This window comes from Musa acuminata, chromosome BXJ2-6, assembly GCF_036884655.1.
Source record: "Musa acuminata AAA Group cultivar baxijiao chromosome BXJ2-6, Cavendish_Baxijiao_AAA, whole genome shotgun sequence".
Classification (NCBI taxonomy): Eukaryota; Viridiplantae; Streptophyta; class Magnoliopsida; order Zingiberales; family Musaceae; genus Musa; species Musa acuminata.
The window spans coordinates 33,877,016-33,904,875 of NC_088343.1; the positions used below are offsets into that span (position 1 = coordinate 33,877,016).

Sequence of the window (27,860 nt, forward strand, 5' to 3'; positions counted from 1 at the left end):
GATATGACCCATCCTATGTGACCAGGCAAAACCTAGCTCATGTGGCCATGTACATCTCAGCCTATATTGTTAGATGCGACCCAACCCATATGGCCAAGTACAACCCAATCTATGTGGTCAGATATGACCTCAACTCATATGTCTAAGCACAATCCAACCTGCGAGCTAGGTGTGGCTCAGTTTAGAGGTAAAGCTTAGCCCAATTTGTGAGGGAGGCTCATCCTAGTCTGCAATGTTAGGCCCATCCAACTATGTGATTAGTGTTGACATATCATCACTCCTCTATCCAGCTTGGGACATGCACATGCGACGTACATGACTCATCTAATACTCATGTGAATCAGTTCATTTTAAACTAGCATTATATGATATAGTTTAATTTTTTCTCCATTAATTGATTTAATCAAATAGGTTTGAATGGTTTAACCTACTTTAGGGTAATTGCAAATCAACTTAACTACTTTAAGACCTAATTAAAATCAATAAAATCTAGATAATTCATGATCGATTCTATAAGGATTTGATATTGATTCCGTTAGATCCTAATCAAATATTATTTTGGATAAGCACGTGCAACGCACATGACTCATCTAAGACTCTACTAGGTCAATTCAGTTGGGCTAGCACTATATGATATAATTTAATTTTCTCTCATTTTATTGGTTTGAGCTCATTAATGTTTAAGGTGATTCTGGATTTACTTGACTAGTTTAAACTCACTTGACATAATCAAAATCAATCAAATCTAAATTAGACTAATCTAAGGTGATTCCAAACCAATTCTATAAGGATTTGGGATTGGTTCAGCTAGATCCTAGTCGAATTGAATTTGGTTCAAATCAATTCGACTATTTCAATTAGGGTTCTAATTGATTAACTACTATTGAGAGATTAATGTCTCATGTCTTAATGATTTGATAAACTTAAAAGTTTTATCTGAATGTTTTATTTTGAAAATAATTATTAATTTTTTATTTTTTTTAAGTTTATGATATTGATATGATTGTTATCATATAGTATATGCACTTATGCTAGTGGTCCACATTATGAGTGTAACTTATGAAAGGAGTTATGATCCATTACCCTGCAAAATCACCGAGGGACATAGTCGAGCATATTATACATCAAACATGGTATCTCATAATACTTTATCATACTATTTTTTGAATGTATGCATAAATAAATGGATGAATGTAAACGAATGATAATAGTTATTTATGTATCTATGCCAAAAGGCATGTAGGGTGATTCCGAGGATTAGTGAGCCATCAAATATGACGATTAGATAGTTCCTCCACTTGTTGTTGGGAGGAATGTGTCTCCACTTGAGCAGATAAAGGATACCACTCCATCTGTTGTTAGGATGAATCTATCCTGTGGAGTATGACATCCATTGTTGAATGAGTATATCATTAGATGTGATATATGTGTTTGTTATTATGTATTACATTTGACTAGATGTAAAATCTTATTTATTACATAAAAATTATCATTAATTTTTATACATAAGTTTTATAATAAATTAATATATTATCATTTCATATTAAATTATTAATATTTATATATGTTTTACAAATATTAAAAATTATTTTTATGCTGATATATATTTATATTATATTTATTTTTAAAATAATCTATTACTTTATAATAGATATGAGGTGTAGGATGAAAAAGATTTTTCGTCACTTATGATATGATTTTTTTAGTTAATAAAATATTTAATATTATAAATATAAAGATTTAAATTCATAAATAATTTTTTTTATATAAATTATAAATAATAAAATAATATTTTAAAAAAATAAATCTGGGATGTAAAAGACAACATCCAAAAGAACACACACAAGAAAGCCGCCTAAATACCTCCTCGGCGGGCTCCATGATCGATGAGTACGTGGAGATTCTCCACTGTGAGAAGAAATGCAATTGTCATATGGACTTCCAATACTCGAGTCTGATCATCCTGAAACAGAAATTACAATAACATATTTTGGCAGATCAACAAGAACCAGAGTGCATAAAAATTTGGAAGTATAAATCTCCACTTAAAAGATGGTTAGATAATTATGCAAATTAAAGATTTAAATTAGTGTCACACGATGTTTCCTAGCAAATGTTATTTAAGGAAGGATCTGGGTTGTGGGGTGGATATTAAGGGAACGGAAGATGATGTTATGTTGAAGGGAGAAGTCAACTTTGAAGAAAAGAAATCACGCAATTGAAAATGCAGACGAACAGAATAATAATCAACTTTCAGCTTCTAATATGAAGTTTTGGAAGATGCTGCTGATAATTTGTTTAAATATGATACTGATATTATAAGTATATATTGATGGGGATATAAAGAGGAATAATCTTTGTATATGAACAAATACTAGAAGACCATAATACGCAGCGGAATAAAATGGAAACACAATTAAACAGAACACCAAGATATACGAGGAAAACCCCTTCAATGTTAAGGGTAAAAATCACGGGGCAAACTAGAGATAATCCATTATGAGAATAATGAATATACAAATCTCAATCTCTTGTCCAAAACCCTAGCAACAACCACAAGAGAATAACTAAGATACAAGGATCACGTCACTGCCCACAATATCTAAAACCTCCCCAAGTAATCACAGCAAGAGTCTACTGTAGATTTGATCTAACCTGAGATGAGAACACTGCTAGATGATTGAGAACAGTCTCTCTGCGTTGTCCTTGTCTTCTTCCCTTTCTTTCTCTTCCTTTTCTGCCTTGTTCTCCTTCTTCTCTTTGGAATCTCGTGGCCCTCAAGATCTGCCTCGTTGCTGCCTTTTTATAGCCTTTTTCTGCTTCTAAAACGCAACCACCACACCCCCCTAATCTTAATTAGGGTTAGGTTAAGAGGGGGTGTGGGCTGTGGGCTGCCCTAGCCCACATGGGCTTAATATGGGCTATCATCCCAACAACCTCCCCCTTCAGCCCATAAAGGAGGCTGTCCCGACTCCTCAATGTGAAGCCATGCCGACCAACTGTCAGCATATCTCCTGTATTTCTTTTGGTAAGGTCTTCGTCAACATGTCTGCTCTATTGTAATCTGTATGAATTTTCTGAAGCTACAACTGCTTCTCTTCAAATACATTTCGAATCCAGTGGTATCTGACATCTATATGCTTTGACTTGGAATGAAACATTGGGTTCTTACACAAATGGATGACACTCTGGCTATCACAATGCACCACATAATTTTCCTGTTTCAGCCCCAATTCTTGTAAGAATTCTTTCATCCATAACATTTCTTTACATACCTCTGTAGCAGCAATATATTCTGCTTCTGTGGTGGAGAGAGCAATACACCTTTGTAACTTGGATTGCCATGACACAGCTCCCCCCTGCAAAAGTAAGTACATAACCTGAAGTAGACTTTCTCGTATATATATCTCTTGCCATATCTACATCTGTGTAACCTGTCAACATAGGTGGTCCACCTCCAAAGCTTAAACAAACCTTAGAGCTCCCTCTGAGATATCTAAAAATCCACTTCACTACTGCCTAATGCTCTTTACCTGGATTTGCAAGAAATCTGCTAGTAACACCCACTGCATATGCGATGTCTGGCCTCGTACATACCATTGCATACATTAAACTTCCAACTGCTGAAGCATAAGGAACCTTTTGCATTTTCTCCTTCTCCTCATCACTTGACGGACTCTGTTTTGAGCACAACTTGAAGTGACCTGCAAGAGGAGAACCAACTGGTTTTGCATTGCTCATACTGAATCTTTCCAATACCTTCTCGATGTATTTCTTCTGTGACAACCAAATCTTCTTGTTTTTCCTGTCACGAGAAATCTGCATGCCTAGTATTTGCTTTGCTGGCCCCATGTCCTTCATTGCAAAAGACTCACTCAGTTCCTTCTTCAACCTATCAATTTTAGACATATCTTTCCCAAGAATAAGCATGTCATCAATATAAATTAATAGAATAATAAAATCCTAACCAAACCATTTGATGTACACACAATAATCTAAAGCCGTTCTTTTGTATCCATTTTCTGTCATAAATGAATCAAACTTTCTGTACCACTGTCTTGGAGCTTGCTTTAGCTCATACAAGCTTTTCTTTAACTTGCAGACAAAATTATCTTTACATTTGACTTTGAAGCCTTCTGGTTGCTCCAAATAAATTTCCTCCTCCAAATCACCATGAAGGAAAGCTGTCTTCACATCTAACTGCTCAACCTCCAAGTCCTGGCTAGCAGCAATACCAAGAGCAACACGAATAGAAGACATTTTAACAACAGGAGAAAATATCTCTTCAAAGTCAATACCTTTCTTTTGACCAAAGCCTTTCACAACCAATCTAGCTTTGTACTTTGGTTGAGAACAATATTCTTGAGTCTTCAACCTAAAAACACACTTGTTCTTCAAGGCCTTCATTCCATTTGGTAGCAGCACCAAATCATAAGTGTGGTTCTTCTGAAGAGCATCCATCTCTTCCTGTATAGCAACTAACCACTTCTCTTTCTACTCACTCTCAACTGCTTCCTGGTAACTCTCTGGTTCACCTGCATCAGTAAGCATCACATACTCATCTGTAGAGTATCTTCTGGAAGGTTGACGTTGTCTAGAAGATCTTCTCAACTGAGGTTCTGCGGGAACTTGCTCTCCTACTTCTTCTTGCTCAACATGTCCTGCAGGTAAATCAACATCAGGCTCTACACTATTTTCCTGCACATCTCCCCCATCACCCTGATATACTAGAGGAATAACTGGGTCACAATCTGCTAATCCTTCTGCAGAAGTCTTGGCTGGTGCCTTCTTCTTCAAATCCTCAAAGGTTTGATCCTCAAAGAAGACCACATCTCTGCTTCTGAATACCTTCTGCTTTTCTGGATCCCAAAGCCTGTAACCAAAATGATCATGTGAGTAACCAAGAAAAATACATTCTTTAGACTTACCATCTAGCTTGGACCTCTCATTATTTGGAACATGTGCAAATGCACGACAACCAAACACTCTCAAATGCTTGTAGGAAACATCTTTCCCTGACCATACATGCTCTGCAACATCACCATCTAGGGTTGTACATGGTGATAAGTTGATCACATCAACTACAGTCCTCAAAGCCTCATCCCAAAACCTTTTGGGTAGCTTGGCTTGTGAAAGCATACATCTGATCTTTTCCATGATGGTGCGGTTCATCCTCTCTGCAATTGCATTATGCTGAGGTGTACCAGGAATTGTCATCTCATGTTGGATCCCATGTGACTTGCAATAGTCATTAAACAATCCCGTATACTCACCACCATTATCTGATCTTATGCATTTCAATTTGCTTTCCGTCTCCCTTTCAACCCTGGCATGAAACTCTTTGAAGACATTAATAACCTGATCTTTGGTCTTCAAAGCATAAGCTTAAACTTTTCTGGAAAAATCATCTATAAAAGTGACAAAATAAAGTGCACCACTTATACCAAGAACATCAACAGATCCACCAGGAGTTTTTATCCTCAAAGGACCACATACATCTGTATAAACATGGTCTAAGGCATGCATTTTTCTAGACAAAGCAACACTAGCAAATGAAACTCTATGTTGTTTACCAGCCAAACAATCAATACAAGGGTTCAGATGTATACCTCTGAGATCTGGTAATACCTCTCTCTTGGAAAGAGCTTGCAGCCCCTTCTCGCTCATGTGTCCCAATCGCCTATGCCATAACTCCATATTGAAGTCTTTCTTTGTAGCATTTAACTGCTCACCATAAGCTTTAGCCTGCAACCTGTACAAAGTATGACATTTCTTTCCACTAGCTATAACAAGAGAATCCTTACTGAGCTTCCATTGCCCTTTGTGAAATCTGCTTTCATACTCTTCATTATCTAGTCTTCCAACTGAAATTAAATTCAGCCTCAAGTCAACCACATGCCTCACATCCTTAAGTACCAACTTGCAGCCAAGGTTGGTCTTTAAATGGATATCACCCATGCAAATGATGTCTGTTGTGCCATAGTTGCCCATCTTGACAACACCAAAGTTTCCAGACCTGTATGTAGCAAAAAACTCTCTCCGATGTGTAGCATGGTAAGAAACACCTGTGTCAATCACCCACTCAAGATCCTGACACACACAAGAAAAAATATCATCAGAAGGAGACAAAATCAAATAATCACCACCCTACACTATAACTGTAGTATTATCCTTTGACTCTGTAGACTCCACTTCTTTTCCCTTTTTCTTGTTCTTCTTAGGTTGCTTACATTGGTTCTTGTAATGTCCTTTCTCACCATAGTTATAGCAAACAATATCTTTTCTTGATCTTGACTTGCTTCTACCCATACGTGAACTGCTTCTAGACTTTGACCTTCCTCTATTCTCTGAGATAAGTGCCTGTGAATCATTCTGAGATGTTGCTGAACTCTTTCTTCTCAACTCCTCATTCAACAAACTGCTTGTTACTTAACTCATAGTGACAATACCATCTGGCGCAGAATTACTAAGGGAAACCACCAATGTCTCCCAACTTTCTGGTAATGAACTGAGAAGTAACAATGCCTGTAACTCATCATCAAGAGACATTTTCATAGAGGATAACTGGTTAGTAATACTCTTCATTTCATTTAAATGCTCAGCAATAGAAGCACCCTCTCTATATTTTAGGTTCACAAGTTTTCTGATCAAAAAAGCTTTGTTGCCAACTGTTTTTCTTTTATAGAGACTTTCCAATTTTTTCCAAAGAGAATATGTAGAAATTTCAGTAGAAATATAGTGAAAGACACTATCATCAAACCATTGTCTAATAAACCCAATTGTTTTTCGATCTAACCTCTTCCACTCATCATCTGTCATAGTTGTAGGTTTTGTACTATCCCCTTGCAAAGGTCCATAAAAATCTTTGCAATACAAGATATCTTCCATTCTTGATTTCCATATCATCCAATTGTTTCCATTCAAACTAATCATGCGAGAAATATTACTGGCCTCCATGTTCAAATACAAAAATTAAATCACCAAAACCCCGCTCTGATACCAGTTGATGGGGATATAAAGAGGAATAACCTTTGTATATGAACAAATACTAGAAGACCATAATACGCAGCGGAATAAAATGAAAACACAATCAAACAGAACACCAAGATATACGTGGAAAACCCCTTCAATGTTAAGGGTAAAAACCATGGGGCAAACTAAAGATAATCCACTATGAGAATAATGAATATACAAATCTCAATCTCTTGCCCAAAACCCTAGCAACAACCACAAGAGAATAACTGGGATACAAGGATCACGTCACTGCCCACAATATCTAAAACCTCCCCAAGTAATCACAGCAAGAGTCTACTGTAGATTTGATCTAACATGAGATGAGAACACTGTTAGATGATTGAGAACAGTCTCTCTGCGTTGTCTTTGTCTTCTTCCCTTTCTTTCTGTTCCTTTTCTGTCTTGTTCTCCTTCTTCTCTTTGGAATCTCGTGGCCCTCAAGATCTGCCTCGTTGCTGTCTTTTTATAGCATTTTTCTGCTTCTAAAACGCAGCCATCATACCCCCCTAATCTTAATTAGGGTTAGGTTAAGAGGGGGTGTGGGCTATGGACTGAATATGGGCTATCAGCCCAACATATATAATATTATTACCTTCTCTACTAAATGCCCGATCAACAAAAATTGCTTGCGTACGAAGCTCGGATCCATCGAGTGTTGTAATTGTAGCTTGTGCTTCGTTGAAGCTCTCATTGAATTAAATAAAGGCATAACCCGAAATAAGTAAGCAAAATACAAACTGAACGTACAAAGACTTTAATTTAAAATAAGCTACACAAATAGTGACAAGTAGTAGTGAAAAGTAATGCAAGCATTTTAAATGATTAATTGATTTTTATAAAGATCTCATTGAATTCAATAAAAAACCCTTTCTATCCGCTCATTCTTTCTCCTTTGACTCTCTCTAACTCATTACTCCTTGTTCTAAACGTACAATTCAAATTCTAGAAATCTACTATAAACTACTTCTCAAAACTCTAGAAAAATATGTATTGTTATTCTTTCTTAATTTAGATTATTTTTTCTAAAATTATATCAAATTTATATTTATTTCTAATTTTTTATTTTTAAAAATTTTTGAAGCTATTTTATATATTTTTTTGTGTTGCAATCATACCAACACATGATATATTGGTAGGAACGACACGTACCACGTCGTTGGCCGCACCGACACACTAGTAAGATGAATCTTATAGCCAAGTATTGTTAACTTCTGTTTGGAGCATCAAGACATCTATTATTCGACTTCAACGAATCAACCAATTCACAATCCTTACCCTCAAGAATCACGAGGCTATATATATATATATATATATATATAGCCTGTTCGTGCTTCATAGCCAGAGAGTACCCCATTGTGTCCGTTGTTGCACACTATAGCTCCATATGCCACTGTCAAAATTTGATTTAACTATCCGTCAGATCAAACGATTAAAAAGTTGAATACTGGTACATCCAATATTTCTCTATATTAACAGTTATGTCTACAGAAGTATTATAGTCCCAAAACTATCCAAAAAAATAAAGTTAGTGGTTAAGCACTTTTGTTTTTATCTCCGGCAATTTTAAAGAAAAAAAGATCAAAAGAGACTACATAGTAATATTTACAAGGATTAAAGATGGTTACACAATGACTGTTTTCACAAAGTTAATGAGAACTGTTATACTACCTTGACAAATTCAGTGCCACGATCAAGATTTAGATGCAATTTTTTGACCTGACCAAATTGATGAAAGGCGTTGTGCAGATCATCCTCCTGTGCCTCTTCATGGACCCTGGTGACCAGTATAATCCACCCCTCAATAGCTGTCACAACAAAAAGAAAAGTGTTTGTAATACTTACTTTCCAATAATAGCTTCATCCTATGAAAAATCACACATGGGATAGTGATTGGGGATAATATTAAGATATGCTAACATCAAAATGTCATGCATTATCAGAAAAACAAATACAACTTGTTTGACAATTGTGTAAGTTATTATATATTCTTCATGAAACCAAAATTAACAAACACAAGCAGCATCAAGAAATAATCTTCTAGCACAAGCTGCAGAGGAGACGGGCATTGCCCAAAACAATTCCAGTACAAAATATGTAAATATATATAACCTGATATACAAGCATGAGATGATGAAAACCATATTTGGGATTCTTCCAGAAGCATAAAATCTCATGTCCAATTTTTATTACAATCGCCAACAGTTGCAAGAAGAACATACAAACTGTTTTTCTTGGTATGAGTTAGTTATATGATATGTTGCTCATTGCTGTTAAATCTCAGTGTTGCCGGCTTGTAACATGCAGATGGTAGTTTTTCTTACCGTTCATGAGATCAAAGAATATCAGCACATGTATGCTGAGCATTAAACTCCACATATATTTTACATTGGTTATAAATATCCAATCAAACTAAACATTTTCATGATAGGGAAAAGGCGAATACTTCATTTAGTGTAAATTTGAAAATTTCTTCCAAACTTACAACACTAAACATCTGTATTCAGCTTAATCATACAACCAGAAGCCCTCAAAGTATCTTCGACACTGCCGTAAACAGACTCTTTTCTCCTTGATGGAAAAGAGAATTTTATAGCCTCTCCAACCAATGGAGGAATCCCACATGGCACTAATGTGACAGCCAAGACGAGTGTTATTGCATGCACGCAAGGTGTGATAAGTGGCAGAATGGTCCACTCATGCATGTATGATGTCTGAATTGTCAATGTGCATACATCGTGCACTACAATAGAATGGGTAAGATGACAAATCTATGTTTCCCACTAAAAACACTTGGAATCCTCACAAAACACAAATTTTACTTCAAACAAATAAACAAATGAATAACTGATAAAATAAATAATAAGATAAAAACTGCTCACGCAACTAATTGTTTTTTCAAAGAATTATCCTTGTTCAGTGAAGCATCCAATTGAAGAAAACAGAATGATTCAGGTTTTGAATTATGTTCCCTTCACCTAGACCTCAACTAGCCCTCATATAATATGGAACCAAGGGTCATCGCACCTTGGTGCATGCAACAACACTTGGCACTACTATCTTGTACCTTCAAGTTTCACATGACACTCTTCCATTAATTGGAATAGGTTATAAAAGTCTATTCCCCATCCAGCAAACGTAGAAGAAAATCTAAGACAAATAAGAAGCAAATAAAGAAGGGAAAGGAGAGAAATTTGACTTCCAATCATTTTCTATATTAGGTTCTATCGATTTTTCAACTCTTTCACTTATTATGTTGTCAGTACTGAAATGTCTTCCGATTTTTCATGATCATGCTCGTAAAAGAATCCATCAGTGATTTCTCATCAGACATGCACAAGAAGACAAGGAATCGCATCAACCCCATTATTGTGTTTGACAAAAAATCACCCAATATATAACTAGGTCAATTCTTCTATGAGGTTGATTCTTCTACGAGCACGACCGAGAAGAATCAAAAGCGGATCGAACACCAAGAGCATAATCAATGAAAGAATTAGAAAATTAAAAAATCAAATAGTAGAAAAAGATTAACTTAGTTAAAATTATCTCCTTTTTCTTTCTTTGTTTCTCTATGATATTCCTAAATTTTCTTTTACCCTTTTGCTGGATGAGGAAGAGACATTGGAGAAGAGTCATGTGGCACTTGTAAGACACTTGCATGCCAACAACAACGAGCATTGTTGATTGCATGTAAGATGCAACTGCTCCTAGTTTCATACTGTGTTTTAGTTAAAGTCTTGGTCAAAGGAACATAGTTCACTCTATTTCATTTATGATAGTTATGTAGATATTCATTGACTATACAGAAGAATGAGAAGCTTTTATTTTATCATTAATTTTATTTGTTTATTTGTTTGAAAGAAAATTTATATTTGTAGGGGATTATTAGAGTTTTTAGAGGGAAACACATATTTACCTTTCTACCAATGATACTATAGTGTGTGATGCAGGCGCACGTATGACTCATTCATCGTGCATGCACAAATGGATCATTATGTCACTCGTTGACACTCCATTGGATGGACAAGTGCATAAAAGTATCTTCCACATCAAGCAAGAAGGTAAAAGAAATTTCAGTAAAAATTAAAGAAAAAGGAAAAAAAAAAGGAGAAAATTTTAACTTTTTACCTTCTTATCATATTCAGTTCTTTTGAGTTTTCAATTCTTCTACTTTTCACACATCTTCTGATTCTTTAAGGTCATGCTAGTAAAAAAATCCATATGGTTGTAACTTAGTGGTTTCTTATTAGAGGCTCATACAAAACTGAAAAATATGCTTATGACAATGCTAGTGTGCCTTCGGATTTTTTTTTCTAAACTCCATATTTTAATTTAAAATAATTTGAACCTATTTATGATTTCATTCAAGGATAATTTTTATATTATTGCACCAACAAGGATGTCTTAATTTATTCTATTTTAGAATTTTTAATTACACATAGAGATCATAATCTATGATAAAATAGGAAAATTTTGAATATAATAGTTTATTAAGAAATAATTAAAAAACTTGAAAGAAACATGAAAGTGTAGGCATTCATGAAGGAGTTGTTGGTTTATTCCTTAGTATCAAAATGGTCAGATGGAACAGACTGAAACCTATAGACTTAAAACATGTGGAGCTTCATTTTATTGATTTGACCATGTTGAGGGCTTGATTTGTATATATTGCTTCAGCTCATAGAGTGAAAAAGTTCAAATTTCAATGTTAAAATGATTATTAACAATGTCACACATCCGAGTACAACGGACACTGTGGTAGCTTGGGCAGGAAGGAAATGCATGTTTCGCCCTAAAAACTCTTTAAAAATCCCACCTATAATTGTCATCATATATACACACAAAGTTGAAGTGTATGCCACCTACTACTGTGTAGATTACAAGCATAACATTCGACCAGGCATTTAACTACCAAACATGATAACTTCATTAACTCCATGTTGTTCCTTTTTTTGTGACATAGTTCTAATGACTACCAGCAGAATGGCAAACACTAAATTCTCAACGAAGTGTGAGTACCAAATCTCCTACTTCCATGAACTAAGTAAGTGTATGAAGATGATAAGCAAAATTCCAATAACTAAATAAAACGAAATCAAAATCGTCTACTTTAAACACAATGCATTGACAAAAACTCAGATGAATAAACCCTAAAATGATCGAACTAACAAAACCTCCAATGCAACAGAAGCATAAAGATAAATAATAAAGAGAAACTCCATATCCAAAAATCCTAGATATTAAATAATAAAAGGGTTTTCTTCAAGCATGCACCGTTGAGGATCGGGACCGCCATCGGACTCGAGGGAATCGAAATCCCTAGCTCCGACTCGCGGAAGCCTCTGCCTTTGGTCTTCCTCGGGCCCAAGGCGTTTCCGGCGATCGTGGATCGGAGCTTGGGTGCAGGCGAGGGGTCGGCCTCGGCAGCGCCGGCCTTCTTGTCCATGAGATCATCTTCATCGGGCTCGAAGTCTACCACCTCTTCGTCCCCTACCGCACCAACCAATTTCCTCTCTCTCTCTCTCTCTCTCTCTCTCGGATTTGAATGACAGAATAAGCTACCACCCTCCTTTCGAGGCCGGAGACTCGGAATGCGGCAGTATAAAACCTCCCAAAACAGTTTACTACCTCTATAGTGATAGGAGACGAGTCTCGGCAGGCATTCGAACATTTTGTGGGCGGTTTTGCTCCTATGGGCTCCACGTCTGTTTACCTCTATAGTGACGTACATTAGAAAGCGAATTCGCGAGAAATTTTGTTTTTTGTTTTTGTTTTCGGAAGATGTAGCAATCATACGAAATTAACTTTAACACCGTTGTCCGTTGATGTGGCAGCCATGTGGCACTGATATTTCCACCACACTATCTCTAAACAAATTTACTAACTTACAGAATGTGTATATCCATAAATTTTACAAGATAGGAGTATATTCTTAAAAAATTGTTACTAATACAATTTAATAAACCAATAACATTATATTTCTAAAACATAATCAGGATGAAATAGTGAGCACATGCAATGAGAAATTAACACGTATGCCTTATTATTTACCAATGTAATCAAGTAAACAATTTCTCGATAAGAATTTACTTATTTATGTCGATAAAAATTTCTCAATATCAAGAACACTATCGTGAGACTTATCTTTAGTATTGCTAGGAAATATTATGGCAACCATCATAATCCATCAGCTTATCACCATCGAGAAGTTGACGTAAAAGACACAATGCATAGGTCCTCTCCTCCACGATCGACAGTGGAGCAACAACCTGTCGACCATCGTAGATTGTAACTCAAAGGAGACAATATAGATTGGTTGTCGAGGGCAATGGTTCGAGTCAACCTGTGCCTCCCTTGGTTTGTCACCCGCGAGAAAATTTTCGACTCAACCCTATTAGGTGTCAGGGCTTGTAGGTAATACTCCCTAATCATTCTTTATCGATAATGCACTGTTGGAGGTCGTACAAACCAACCCATCACATAAATGGGCTACAAAAGGTTGTAGGAATATGCTGCTCGTTGGATGTGATTCATTCATTGGTTTTTCAAGTATAAATATCAATCCCCAATACCTAAACAAAGACCGAAGATTATACCCAAAAGCCCATACTATTTTTATTTCACAAAACTAACTTGATTGTTAAAGAGGTTGAGTCAGAAAATCTTTCCTAATTTTGACCTTTGTTGTAAGACCTTCGAGGAGACGGAGCTTACCCAACCTAGCCTCAGAATGATATCGGAGGCTCAAAGATCACTTCGGGATCGCTCCTACTAGCTTATACTCGACACTAACCACCATAAGGATCTATCAAGTCAATCTTATATATTCGAGATAAGACTAAGTTGCATCGATTCCCAATTCACGGTATAAAAATGGTAACAAGTATCAAAGATGATTTTAAAATGCTTATCGGTAAATGGTACCACTTTGTAGGCTTGCGGTAAGAAAATTATAATGTGACCTTTTCCAAACGACTAATCTCTCTTGAATGTGAATGAAATGACTTTTCCATCCGTAAACTTCCAACAATCTTGCAAAATTTTGCTCGTGCGAGTTGATCAAAGTATTAAGGTTAAAAAAAAATTCAAATCGATAAATATTTTAATTAAATAAGGTAAAGTCAAATACGACATAAAATATAAGGAGTTATTACATCACTATTAAGATGGGCCCGATGAAAAGTCCAGCCCGTTATAGCCTATTGGTCTCTGAAGTTTATCATCGCAACACGTAAAGTTTCTAATGTACGTCACCAAACACGTGAGAACATAAACGAGGACGCATCCCATGCTCGTTTCCCTTGCGAGATATTCTTCTACAACGTTCTTTTCCCACCAGTAACGTTTACCCGACAAAGCGACCGCCCGTTTACTGAAAACAACGAGGGGGGGTTGATGAGACAATGACTCATTATGGGCCCCACCCAATAATCCATTCACAGGGAAGGTGGGAAAGAGGGTTGCGTAGGGACGGGTACAAAAAGTATCGCCCTTCGTTCTATCCCGACGGCTATTAATTGCCCCACAACCTCCTCTTCCTCTCTCTCGACCGACTTCTCCCCTCTCGACCTCGATAGACGCTCCCTTACCCTTTCCTTTTCCTTAGCCGTCGTCGATTCGAACCCTAATTTCGTGAGATCGCAATCCCCCGATCTCCCACAGCAAAACCCTAGGTCCGTTGGGCTTCAATTGATTCTGCCTTCCTCGGCAATTTCTCTTTCGCCGGAACCCTAGATCGATTGGGGCCGCCGATCCAGTCGTTCTGAGCCCTTCAAGATGGGTAGCGGCAGGGTATACAGAGGAGGCACCTCCTCCCGGATGTCCTCCTCGTCTTCTTCCCACCCCTCGGCGCCTAATCAGCCGCCGACGGAGACGGCGTCGACGTCCATCACCGACACGGTGAACGGCTCCCACCACTTTAGGATCTCCGGTTTTTCGCTGCTCAAGGGGATGGGCATCGGCAAGTACACGGCGTCGGACACGTTCACGGTGGGGGGCTACGACTGGGCCATCTACTTCTACCCTGACGGGAAGAGCTTGGAGGACGGCGCGGCGTACGTGTCGCTGTTCATCGCCCTCGCGAGCGAGGGGACCGACGTGAGGGCGCTTTTCGAGCTCACGCTGCTGGATCAGAGCGGGAAGGAGCAGCACAAGGTTCATAGCCACTTTGGGAGAACGCTGGAGGGCGGTCCTTACACTCTCAAGTACCGCGGCAGCATGTGGTGAGTTGGGCTGGCGTGTCGTGTGAATTATGCTTTCGATCGTTTCTTTCTTGTTGGATAACTTATTTATGATTCTTGGGATGGTTTTAGTTTGATGTATTTTTTCTTTGATTTGGGATCTTGTAGATCGTTCTTAAATATGCAGAACACATCTTAATAAAATTGACATAATTAGTTTCTAGGGATAAGTTTTTTTTTTTCTTCTTTTAACTAGGCTATCGATGAGTCGTTAGTGATTACCTTGGTTGTGAATTATAGTTTCATTTATTTAGTTTGTATCCGAAGAAGATGGCTGTCTGAGGGTGGATGTTATCAAAATGTTAATTACTGAATGAGGTAGCAACACAAAAGAAAGGATGCGTTGATTCTTGAACTGATTAGTGCATGGTGAATTTGATCGATTTTATTTGTTCACTTGTTTTCTTATTTGGACTGTGTGCTTGGAAATTCTTGCAGTTCATGGTTCTGTTTGAGACATCTCAGTACTTGCGCACTTCATTCTTTTAAGCTCAAGCTATGACCAAATAATTGTTAAGTGAAAATTTTGTCTTGATGGTCATGGATGTTGAATTTTTTCACTGTAAAAGATGATCATGAGTTTAAAAAAGTAATCCTTTACTTTTTGAAATTCTGACAATGTGAAATATTTATATTCACATGACTTACAGGTGAAAGTCTGTTCTGATATAGGAAAAAGTGTGGTTTACCTGATTAACCTAAGAGGTGTTTGCAAGTTGGAAGGTTCTAGTAATCTGTTCATAGACTATATTTTTTTCTGTTCACTTTGACAATATGCCCTTGTTTACAGGTGAAAGTTGGAAGGTTCTAGTAATATTTATATTAGTTTCTGTTCACATTGACAATATGCCCTTGTTTGAATTTCTCTTCACTTCGCCAGAAGTCCTTGATATGTTTAAACTCCCACTATACTAGCGTTTTATTCTTATCAGTGTTAATGCATTATTTGAAGAAAATTGGTATGAATAATATGCTCTGTTATATGATTCAACATCTGGCTTTTTAGTAACAATTTCACAGTATCAGTTTATCAGTAGAATTTAGTTAATGATCATGGTCTTTTTTGTTAGGACTGATGCCTCCCAAGAGGTGCCCCTTTCATTTGAGCTGAAGTAGGGGCCTCCAAAGAATAAACCAAGGAAAAAAACTATCACTGGTAAATTGCAGGAGATTAATGTAAAATTAAAAAAATTTCAGTCTTGACCTTCTTTTAGGGTTCTTAGGCTTTCTTTACTTATACATTGTCCCATACCCAAACCCTACTTTGATTCAGATAATTATTAGGAGTATTTTGTTGCAAATATCTTATCTCTCTGCCCCCCTCACCCCCTTCTTCTTCTCTCTCTCTGTCTCTCTCTCTCTCTCTCTCTCTCTCTCTCTTTTATTTACTCACATTACTATTCTGAATACCCATCCTCTGGGTTTTCTTAAGCAAAAACAAAAAAGAAGGCTTAGGCCCTTGTCTGGCTCTATTGGGAGAAGTATTCATGGCTCCATCAGATTAGGCTTTAGGTAGATATGTTGTAGGTCATCATGGAACATGGTTTCCAAGGTCATATGACATGCAAGTTGTGGCTGGGTGCTGAACATGGGAACCGGTGCAACACAATGCATTGCTGATGTAATGCAGGTGAGGTGCGGAGAGTGAGGATTGGTGTTTGTTATAGACAATCAAGAAATTTGCTAGGAAGGATTCAAATACAGTTTTAAGTTTTTGACCCTTTTGCCAGTCTTACCAAGCTTGCTAGCTGGATGTTTTTCATTGTTTTTATAATATGATATAATTCAGTCAGTTTTAAGGGTTTTATGGTTCTAGTTGAACTACTTAACATTAGCATATTTTGGTGATCCATTTAAAATAGTAAGAGTATGCTATTTGATAGCTCGTGTTGCTTTGTGTGGAAAATGTGTGGTAAAATCTGGTGGTCTCACTAATTGTCTGATCTACTTATCCTTTACTCAACAATTTTATTGGATAAGATGTTCTTGTCCTTTATCAGTTTCTGCGTGGAAAATGTCCATGGTTATAAATTAGGGAGCATTGATTTCACAATGACCTAATTATGTTCTTGAATAAGATTTTTCTTAATCATCCTCAGATGTCCTTGTACTTAAATTGTAGAGAATGGTAATGCTCATAAACTGAGTTACTTAATATTAGTATTATTGTCATCATAATGACTTAATTATCTGCTTGATTAAGATTTTCTACCTCTTAACTCAAATGTTAAAGATGGTAATGCTAAAAAATAAGTTACATTAGCGTGAAGTTGGTTAGGTTAGAAAATTTTCCTGAAGTCTGTATTAAAGAACTATTCCATCTGAATAATTTTTGATAGACATCTGAAAGCTCCAGATTAACAATTTGAAGCTTCTTTTAGGTATTAATGTCTGGCTGGCTAAAGATATAACTAAGTCAAGCATGATCAGTGTTCGTTTTGTCAATTTTCTCCTTTTTATCATTTCAGATAATCAATGATACATTTTTTTCATCTTTTTCAAGAGAGAGCTTTTAATAAGGTAACAGGCCATTCTTTTAAGGGCATAATTACATTTCTTTTACATGTTCTGCAATATAGCACTATGTGAATTTTATACAGGAATGCAATAATTTATACTATGAATGCCCATTTACAATAATATTGCATTTGTTGTGAATGATGCAGGGGTTATAAGCGTTTTTTCAGAAGAAGTGCTTTAGAGTCATCAGCATATCTTAAAGATGATTGTCTCTTAGTTAATTGTAGTGTTGGCGTTGTTAGATCGCACACTGAGGGACCCAAAATTTATACCATTGCAGTGCCATCTTCTAACATAACTCAGAATTTTGGCCAGCTTCTAGATAGTGGAAAAGGAACCGATGTAAGTTTTGAAGTTGATGGTGAGATTTTCAATGCTCACAAATTGGTCCTTGCAGCTCGTTCACCTGTTTTCAGGGCTCAACTTTTTGGTCCGATGAAAGACAGGAACATGCATTGTATAAAGGTCGAAGACATGGAAACTCCAGTTTTTAAGGTAGGGTATTTATGCTTCTTAATTTGGATTTGGTGTTGTCACATTTTGTGGTTCAGATTCTTTCGTCATTTAACTTATGCATTATGGCTAATTTGAATTCTTGTTTACTGGATTTCTCTTTTCCCCTTTATTTAAGAAGTTATTGTAGTTTCTTTACTTCTTTTGATCAAGTTCAAGCTCTTTCTAGGCCTTTGGTTAATGGAGTAAATGCTGTCTTGTTGCACGTCTTAAATTACATACATAGTAATGCCAGTTTACTTCAGTGCAGGCTTGCCAGTTGTCTCTTGGGTTTGTGGCAAGCCCCTTTATCCAAAAGTTACCTTGAGCGACAAGGGAATAACTTCTGAGGTTAATGTCAAAGTTTCTGTTGCTCGTAGAAGCTTTATGTTTTGATGAAGCTACCTATGATAGTGGCATCATAATTTGAGGTTTAAGGTTGAACTTTATATGTAGTTGCTACACAAAAATGACGGTTCTTCTCAAGGGCATGAATGAATTTTTGTCTTGATAGGTTTATTGATATTCACAGTCTGCACAGATGAATTACCATATGACTGCTTTTCCTTTGGATCTATGTTAAGAAGGAATATGCAATTAATGATAAAGTTATATAATTTACTTCGTCAAACATTATCACCTATACTTTTCTATATCATTTGGGTGAGTTCACATAGTGATTGGCTAGGCCGCTTTCTTTCTTTCATACTAGGTATTTTTTCAGGATTAATGCAAGGTAAGATAGTACCATTGCTGAAGCTTATGTCTACATTTATGCCACTTGCAATACTACACTTGATTGATTATAAAGTTATTATTTATGTTACTGTTGACACTTCAGAAGGGTTTGATACTCCTATATTTTGCTGTTAAACCAAGAATATACTCATCTGCACTTTTGTCTACCTTGTGTTTGGTTATTTCTATGCTAATGAGGTTGACTAAAGATGACATTGTACTATATTGCTGTAACATGGGAAGTTTCCTTAAGATGAGTTATGATACAAGAAAATCCAATTACACAAGTGCTTTCTGATGGATCTTGTGTTTCTTACTTATCATAATCTCTCCCTAAAAGCAAGCGCAACACTAAAATCCTATATATGACATTTTTCTAGTTGATTCTTTTTTTGCGTGATATTGGTTGGATGAAATACTTTTGACATACAAGACAACATAAATTTTATTCACAAGCCTTATTAAGTGACAAGAAAATTTAATCAATTTAACATGATCACCATTGACAATGACATAATCATTGTAGTGCATAGTTTGTTCCTTATTTTCTGTGCAGCATGCATTTGTGTGGATAACACTGAAAACATATGTTCAACAATGATATCGTACTACACAGAATATACGCGTTTTGTGTAACTAATTTTCATACAATCTTGGGCTTGCCATCTTACTGTAGGCTTTATCTTCATTTTTTAATCTTTGCATGCACAAGGATTTGCTATATGTGATTTATAATTAATTAGACAAAACTAATGATTAATAGTTTAATACTGTATGCTACAGTGAGAATGTGGAATCTGTGTATATCACATTTGTTCCTCATGCACGTTAGTATTGTCATTCTCTTTGTAATCATACCAATTGAGCTTTTAACAACTTAAAGCAAAATTTGCATATTGTTGTGTTTTCAGGCTCTACTCCATTTCATATACTGGGATTCCCTACCTGCCTTGGAAGAGCTAGCTGGTCTGAATACAAAATGTGCTTCCACTCTAATGGCTCAACATTTGCTTGCTGCTGCTGACCGCTATGCATTGGATAGGCTTAAAATACTTTGTGAAGTCAAGCTGTGTGAGGATGTCGCCATAAATACTGTGGCCACTACTTTAGCACTGGCTGAGCAGCATCACTGTTCTCAGCTTAAATCTGTTTGTCTCAAATTTGTTGCTTTGCCAGAGAACTTGAGAGGTATGACTAGTATTCCTCTGCTAAATGTATTCTCATGGTGACATCTTTAGGACAAAAAAATTAAGGACTGGTCAAACACAACATGGGTGTCTATTATATATCATTGCACATCTGTCACCTGTTTGTTCCCAGTGCTGGTTTTCGATCAGCAAGGTGTGGCGTGAACTTCAAAGATAATTGTCCATTGGAGTAATCATTTCCACAGGAAGATGACATTGCTCTTCTTTGAAAGTTCTGCTTTCCATCTCTTAACTATAAGACTATTTTATTCTTACAACACTGGCTTTAGTTCTTTCAGCAAAAAAACTGTGTATTTTCTAATTTATGTGAAGATTAGTATATGCATCTAAACATCGGTAATAGGATATTTGAATGTTTTTGCTTGAATTTTTTCAAGCTATGTACAGATGATTTTTTTGAATCAAAATTCACAGTCATTGTAATTCAGTACGTTCTGCTATCATGATTTCTGAGGATCATGCTATACAAGTGCTATATCTGAAGACCAATGTACTGTTACTCGAATGACAAATGTTGTGAATGCTTGTTACTGATCAGCGTAGCTATATCAATCGCCCTAGATGTCAATTCCAGAATTGCATGGTGTCTATTAAGTTGTTTTCCTGTACATCTTTCTCCTTGACATCTCAGCGCTTTACTAAGAGGACATATCTTGGTCAGGTTCTCATTTTCTCTGTTTGCTTATCTGTTTTCAGTAACCAGACAGTATCGTCTTGCTTTCGATGTCTGTTCTTCTCATGCATTGGCACATCATGATTTTGTTTCTTCTATCTGCAACTCTATGAAGTGCCGAGTGTTAGATCTAAAGATGACATTTGATTTAATTGTCTAGTCATGTTGATTCTTGCTCACATATTGGGTGATATTTAAGCAAACCACTGTACTGTTTTTGTTGTAGTTTATCCTTATTTCGCAGCATAACTGTAAATTGAAATGATATCAGTGTAAACTTGTCTCTGCAGAAATGTCTCTTGCATTAAACGTATAGTTGATTATTTAACCAGATTCAAAATATTTGTCGATGACCTGATCTTTTTGGTGTTTTGACCTTGAGCAATTCTACAAGATCTAGTGGTTTTATCTCTTAATAGAGCATAGGGTAGTAGGCTGCAGTCATAGTTAACAGGTTAATTGCCATTTATACTCCTTGTGATCTTGCTGAATTTGATTTTGTTTGTATGGTCTTTCTGGTGATATCTTGTTCTTAGTATGCATTGTCTCTACTCTCAGGTCTCAGTTATTTCATGTAGATGGTGAACCATCTAATGCATGTTAACATTGATCATGATGTTTTCTTCTTAACATTTTAATATATTAATTGGAATATGGCAGACATTATATTTGAACGTCTACCTATGAAAAATTATCGTGTCTGATCTCTGATCGCATCTTATGTGATTGCCATGCGAAAGTGCTGTATAGTAGGCAGTCTAACATGTGACACGGGTTTTGGGGTTCACAAGAAAGCATCTCTCTCTGCTTGTAGGAATAACATTGCATATGTTGGCTGTACTTAAATCGGCATTCGTGCCTTGTCTGCCTCTGTAAAGAAAATCTCAACTAGTATCTTAGATAACTTGTGTTACTAGACCTAACTGTTTTTTTTTTTTTTGTTCTAATGAATTGTGCAGCTGTGATGCAAACTGAAGGATTCGAGTACTTGAAGGTCAGTTGTCCATCTATTCTGATTGAGCTTCTTGCACTCGTCGCTAGGATCGGAGAAAATTCACTAACATCCAGCGTGTATTCAAGTGATGCCCTCCTTGATGGGAGTGATGCAAATGGAAGACGGGTGAAGCCCCGGATATGATATTTGCTGCAACAGCAACAGTTATTCCATTGATGAAAGTTCATTGCTTCCTGCCCTGTACTTGTTTCTTGTCAAGTTATAAATATCCTAGTTTGAAAATTTTCCATGTCCATGTGCCTTGTATTGACTACTGTCAGCAGAACTGAGCTAAGGGTTTCCTGCAATGTTGTACCATGCCAGAACTGAGGTTGTGGGGAATGAACTTGCATGAATAATTGTGGAGCGTTTTTTGGTCGTCATCTTCTTCTGTTCGTTTATAGTTTTGCATTGGGTAGAATCAGACAGCACTCTGGCACATCTCTTAACTGGCTGCATCAGTTGGACTACCTCTCTTGCTTTGGTGACAATAGTCCCGCCATATCCTCACTGAACAATGCAATGCTTGTGGTACGTGTGTAACGCTTAACCTCCAGGGCGGGAGGTTGTGAAATAGCCTTGTGTGGATAGTTGTGTAGCATTTTGGATCATAATAATTTCGTTTTCATTTTTATTTAGTCTCTTGACTGGCGATTTGATTACATTAGCTGTAATTGGGGGACGCAGAAATATCTGAGAAATATAAGGTCAACTATTAAGAGGTCCCACCTTGTGGTCAATTTCTTTTTCTCCTCGATCATCCAGTTCCTGATTTCGTTATATTCAATACCAACTGGTGGAATGTTTTGATGGAAGTAATATACATATCTGATCTTGCACTCACCAAGGCAAGTGTATCCTGTTGTGGATGGTCAGTTTGAAAAATGAGAGGAATGATTTATTGTGGCCTATTAATATTTACACTATGAAACGACCACAGTAAAAGAAGTAAGCATCAATCTTCCCTTCTGTAAACTAAGTTGGGATGAAAAGATAGCTTGGGAAGAAAGGGTATATATATATATATATATATATATATATATATATATATATATATATATATATATATATATATATATATATATATATATATATATATATATATATATATATATATATATATATATATATATATATATATATAACTGGTCTTAAATAGATTAGCAGAGAGGCAGATAGCTTATTAGTCGCAATAAGAGAAGTAGAGACCAAAAACCTTATAGCTCGATACATGGAATAGTGCAATGTCTGTCGGTTCAATGGCTTAATTGTCAGTTCGATTCCATTCTCTTTACAACCAATGCCAATGATTTTAAACAATTAGTTTGATGATGACCACAAGTTTACCCAAAAACCAAATTTAATACCTTGCAAATACAAAGGGCCCAACTGTCATGGACTTAGTAGATTTTGCCTAAGTCGTGCGGCACCATTGCGTGTTCGTCCGCAAAGATCAACCTTCCTAAAACCTCCCATGGTCTCTTAAGACCCACAAACGAGAAAACGGGTTAGAGAAAACGTCTCACTTGAGATCCACAAGCAAACATTTTCGAAAACAACACTTTATAGACAATGCAAATTACAAACATACTTTACAAGCTCTGAACAATTGCACAACAAAAGGTCAAAATGGTCCACTATAGACCAAAAATCTCTCACAAGTGTCCACATAACACAACCTTTATTTACAAGCCTAAAGCGACCACCAAACCCAACTAAAATGTGACTATTAAGCCTTCGACCATCCCTCTACATGCTGTGCAAAGTATGAACATACCCAAAGACACGAACATACATAAGCATTATATCAAACATCCTGTTTAGAAGTTTGTCCGTGATGTTCTCCCTCACTTATTCCTTCGACGTCCTCGTCGAAGCCTTTCACCGACACTGCAACTCCTCGCATTTGCTAAGTCTTCAATCTTCTGCTCCAGTTGCAATGCACCTCTTAGCTCCCAGCTACTTTCCGTTGTTGTTGTTGAGTAGTCGAACTTTTGATTATTTATGCTGTTTCAACTCGTCAATGACTTTGACTCTAGTGTAGGGTTGGCTGAGTTGTGTTGATTCTTGTTGATTCCTACAGATCCTCTAGATGAAGGAAAAGACCATCCTTATTATGTGCTAGTCTCTCAAATACCACATGCTGCTTGAACTGGGTGGATGCTTGTTGGAGCTTTAACGAGCATCGCCTCGTAAACTTTCGAAGTTTTAAGTCATTCCTCCACAAAATTTGTCCATCTACTCTTCTTTCACTTAGTTGTCCATTTCAAGTAGGTTCACATCACTTCCGCTTTCGATTGACATTTCGTTGGGAAATGAAGCGGACAATCTATTCTCAATAGCACTAATCACCGTTGGTAAGGTTTCAACAATTATTGTCTTCTATTATCTTCGAAGGGTCTTTGAACCCGTGCAGAGCTCTTTTGCTAGATAGATAAGAGAATTGGGATACTCGGTTTCGCCCATTCTCTTAAGAGTTAAGAAGGCAAAGGTTACTTGACTTCGCCCCCTTTCTTGAGGTTGTACTTCATGCATCGAGCTGGTTACTGGCCTTCACCTGCTCTTTGCTCACACTTTTGAAACACTTGAAGTGTTTGCACTCCTTGCGTTGAGTTACTTACTGTGATTCACCTTCTTAATGCTATCGAACTTCTGGAATGCAGGAAGTTTTCACCCCAACTTGGAGTAATTCTCTAATAGATTTGGTTGCCTCTGGGATTGTACCGTCTTCTCCATTAACTTTGTCGCCTACTCCATTGAGTAGCAAAGGTACAGCACCGCGTACTGCTTGCTTTGTTCCTTGGTCATGCACTCTTACTTGACCCGAAGTCCTTCACTTTCGGTTATCTTGATGAGAAGCTCATTGACATCGGTCTTATGAAGTTCCTTGGCTTCTGCCCTTCAGCCTTATCTTGATACTTAGAGTTTGCCTCTGCATGCTCCACCTCCTTAGCCCCTTTCACAACCAAGCGCTCTCCCTTCATGAGAGCAAGGGATCATTGACTTTCACAGAAGTCCCGCCTTTGTGGTACTATGGCGCTGCCATGCCCATGGCCCTACTATCCATCGTCTCGCATCTGCATCCCTTTTCTTCACGATCAATAGATATGTCTCTGTGGCACTCCTCCGAGTCCACATCCATTCTAACTAATGCTTGATTTTGGGTAGCTAAGTCTCTCTAGACTTGTCGTCGCTTTCTCGCCCCTTTCGACCCCCTGCTTCAACACATCTGTGTTATCCAAACAGCTCCCTTTGGTCGATGGAAAGACAGACTGTAACTCCCATGCATGGCCTCTGCCATCACCTTATAGGATTTGCACCGATTCTATTTTCCTTAGCTTCCTTGGTAGCAACGTTCGCTTACTCGACCTTGTCCTCTGACTTGTCGGGCTCTCTTAAGAGAATATGGGCTCTAGAGCAGTTCAACTCTCCAACTGCTTCGATCATACCTCTACATGATCAAGTCCCTCTCATAGGACTCACTGGTACTTACATTTGAACTTTCCCTTGGTGGAACATAACTCCCATATGCTGATGACCAAGGCTTTCATCCGATGCAAAATTCGATGCATGTATGAAAGACCCGCCTCTACAGTACCATGACTTTCACTCCTTGAATCCATAGCCCTTCTTATCGTCGTGTTGTTCACCGAAGTAGAGCTTCCAGTAGCTCCCGATCAGACCTTTGTATGATCTAGTCTCTCACAGAACTATGTCATGTGTATCGCATTGTAATGAACTGTTCCACTATGATCCGCAACACAATGTAGCCTCCTAGTGATATCTCTATTGCATTCTGATCCTTGTGGGATGAACTCGAATTGTGATCCCTCTATGTGTGGCCTCTGCCAATACATCGCAGGGTCTCTTACACCTTCAATTTTGTTCGCTCCTTTGGCAATCGACCTTTATCCACACCCACTCTTGAGTCACACTTAGATGAAGCACCGCTCTAGGACAGTCTGTCACCTAGTAGCTCCCAAAGTCCATCGACTTCGCTGTAATTAGTGCACCATTGTTTGGATCCTGGGCCTCTGCCCCTACCAACATAATCTCCGCTGCACACCGCTTCCTTCATGGCAACTTGAATGGCAACACTGTTGTATCTTCTTCAAGAGTACCCGCCTCCACGTCCTCTTGCCCCGTGCCAAGGTCTTCTGAACCCAACTTCGCCTTCGTAAGTTGAGTCACCTTAGTTCGTCTATCAAATGCTTCTCCGAGATAAGGTGCATATGCCCAGAAGCTCCCTTCGTCTTTGGCACCATGCAAGATGAGTCCGCTCCGTCAGAATGAAGGACCCATGGAACAACATGATCCTACTCTTGCCTCTGCAAGAGTTCATGTCCTTGACCTCTATCAAAGGAAAGCACTGTGCCTCCGCTCTATGTTCCATCTTCTATGCTTGCTCCCTTCATGCGGCTTGGGTACTTCACCAAGTTATACCGAAGTTGCTTCGCTCTCGTTTTTGTATTGAGTTGATGGTGGCCTTCGCACCCACCATTCCATGGGTCAGCCCTCCCATGAGTCCGATCTCCATATCAGCTCCAAGTATGCCTTCATTTATGTTGCTTTGGGTCGCTCCCTTACTTGATCTCGCAATGCATCCACCAATGCATTCTCTCAAGCGAGATCATGCGATAACTCCTCGCCGCTCTGACACGGACTTAGCTGGTTTTGCCTAAGTCGTGCGGCACTCTTGCGCGTCCATCCGCAAAGGTCAGCCTCCCCGAAGCCTCCCATTGTCCCTTAGGACCAACAAAAGAGAGAATGAGTTAAAGAGAACGCCTCAATCGGGATCCACAAGCAAACATGTCCGAAAAACACTTCATAGACAATGCAAATTACAAACAGACTTTACAAGCTCTGAACAGTGGCACAACAAAGGGTAAAATGGTCCATTATAGATCAAAAAGCTCTCGCACGTGTCCACATGACACAACCTATATTTACAAGCCTAAAGAGGCCACCAACCCAACTAAAATGGGACTATTATGCCTTCGGCCATCCCTCTACATGTTGTACAAGGCATGAACATGCCAAAAGACACGGACATACATAAGCATTACGTCAAACACCCTGTTTCGAAGTTTGTCCATGACATTCTCCCCCACTTATTCCTTCGACGTCCTCGTCGAAGCCTTTGTGAACACTGCAACTCTTCGCCTTTGCTGAGTCTTCAATCTTCTGCTCCAGCTGCAATGCGCCTCCTGGCTCCCAGCTGCTCTCCGCTGCTGTTTTTGAGTAGTCGAACCTTTGATCCGCCATGCTGCTTCAACTCGCCAATGACTCTGACTCTGGTGTGGGGTTGGCTGAGTTGTGTTGATCCTCATTGATTCCTGCGGATCCACCAAATGAAGGAAAAGACCATCCTTACTGCGCCTATCTCTCAAAATTTCCATATGCTGCTTGAACTGGGTGGATGCTTGTTGGAGTTTTAACGAGCATCGCCTCGCAAACTTCTGAAGTTTTGGGTCCTTCCTCCACAAAATCTGCTCATTGACTCTTCTTTCAGTTAGTTGTCACATCCAAGTAGGTTCGCATCACTTCCGCTTTCGATTGGCATTTCGTTGGGAAATGAAGCGGACAATCTACTCTCAGTAGCACTGATCACCGTTGGTGAGGATTTGACAACTATTGTCTTCCATTATCTTCGAAGGGTCTTTGAACTTGTGCAGAGCTCCTTTGCTGGATAGATAAGAGAATTGGGGTACTCGGTTTCGCCCATTCTCTTAAGAGTTGAGAAGGCAAAGGTTACTTGACTTCGCCCGCCTCCTTGAGGTTGTACTTCATACATCGAGCTGGTTACTGGCCTTCGCCTGCTCTTTGCTCACACTTCTGAAGCATTTGAAGTGTTTGCACTCCTTGCGTTGAGTTAGCTACTGTGATTCACCTTCTCAATGCCATCGAACTTCTGGAATGCGGGAAGTTTTCACCCCAACTTGGAGTAATTCTCTGATAGATGAGGTCGCCTCTGGGATTGT

At 38.0% G+C, this 27,860-nt stretch overlaps 2 protein-coding genes across 2 annotated transcripts; one reads left to right on the plus strand and one right to left on the minus strand.

Moving 5' to 3' along the window:
• Positions 1-8,316: 8,316 nt before the first annotated feature.
• Positions 8,317-12,631, minus strand: LOC135613590 (RNA-binding protein Y14A-like). Its single transcript, XM_065110616.1, has 3 exons — positions 12,289-12,631; positions 8,683-8,819; positions 8,317-8,404 (listed from the first exon to the last, which is right to left on the minus strand). Exons 1-3 carry the CDS (start codon positions 12,458-12,460, stop codon positions 8,387-8,389), a joined length of 327 nt encoding a protein of 108 aa, XP_064966688.1. The 5' UTR covers positions 12,461-12,631; the 3' UTR covers positions 8,317-8,386.
• A 1,923-nt stretch (positions 12,632-14,554) lies between these two features.
• Positions 14,555-22,262, plus strand: LOC135615321 (BTB/POZ and MATH domain-containing protein 1-like). The gene is made up of 4 exons (XM_065113621.1): positions 14,555-15,236; positions 17,921-18,269; positions 19,916-20,192; positions 21,845-22,262. The coding sequence occupies exons 1-4, from the start codon at positions 14,791-14,793 to the stop codon at positions 22,021-22,023; spliced, it is 1,251 nt and encodes a 416-aa protein (XP_064969693.1). The 5' UTR covers positions 14,555-14,790; the 3' UTR covers positions 22,024-22,262.
• The last annotated feature ends 5,598 nt before the right edge of the window (positions 22,263-27,860 follow it).

Excerpts from the sequence above, each read along its gene's own strand:
- LOC135613590 (XM_065110616.1), bottom strand. The coding sequence starts at position 12,460 with ATGGACAAGAAGGCCGGCGCTGCCGAGGCCGACCCCTCGCCTGCACCC. Across the intron at positions 8,820-12,288 it reads GGCGGTCCCGATCCTCAACG|CTATTGAGGGGTGGATTATA; the intron begins GTGCATGCTTGA and ends TTGTTGTGACAG.
- LOC135615321 (XM_065113621.1), top strand. The coding sequence starts at position 14,791 with ATGGGTAGCGGCAGGGTATACAGAGGAGGCACCTCCTCCCGGATGTCC. Across the intron at positions 15,237-17,920 it reads AAGTACCGCGGCAGCATGTG|GGGTTATAAGCGTTTTTTCA; the intron begins GTGAGTTGGGCT and ends TGAATGATGCAG. Across the intron at positions 20,193-21,844 it reads TTTGCCAGAGAACTTGAGAG|CTGTGATGCAAACTGAAGGA; the intron begins GTATGACTAGTA and ends TGAATTGTGCAG.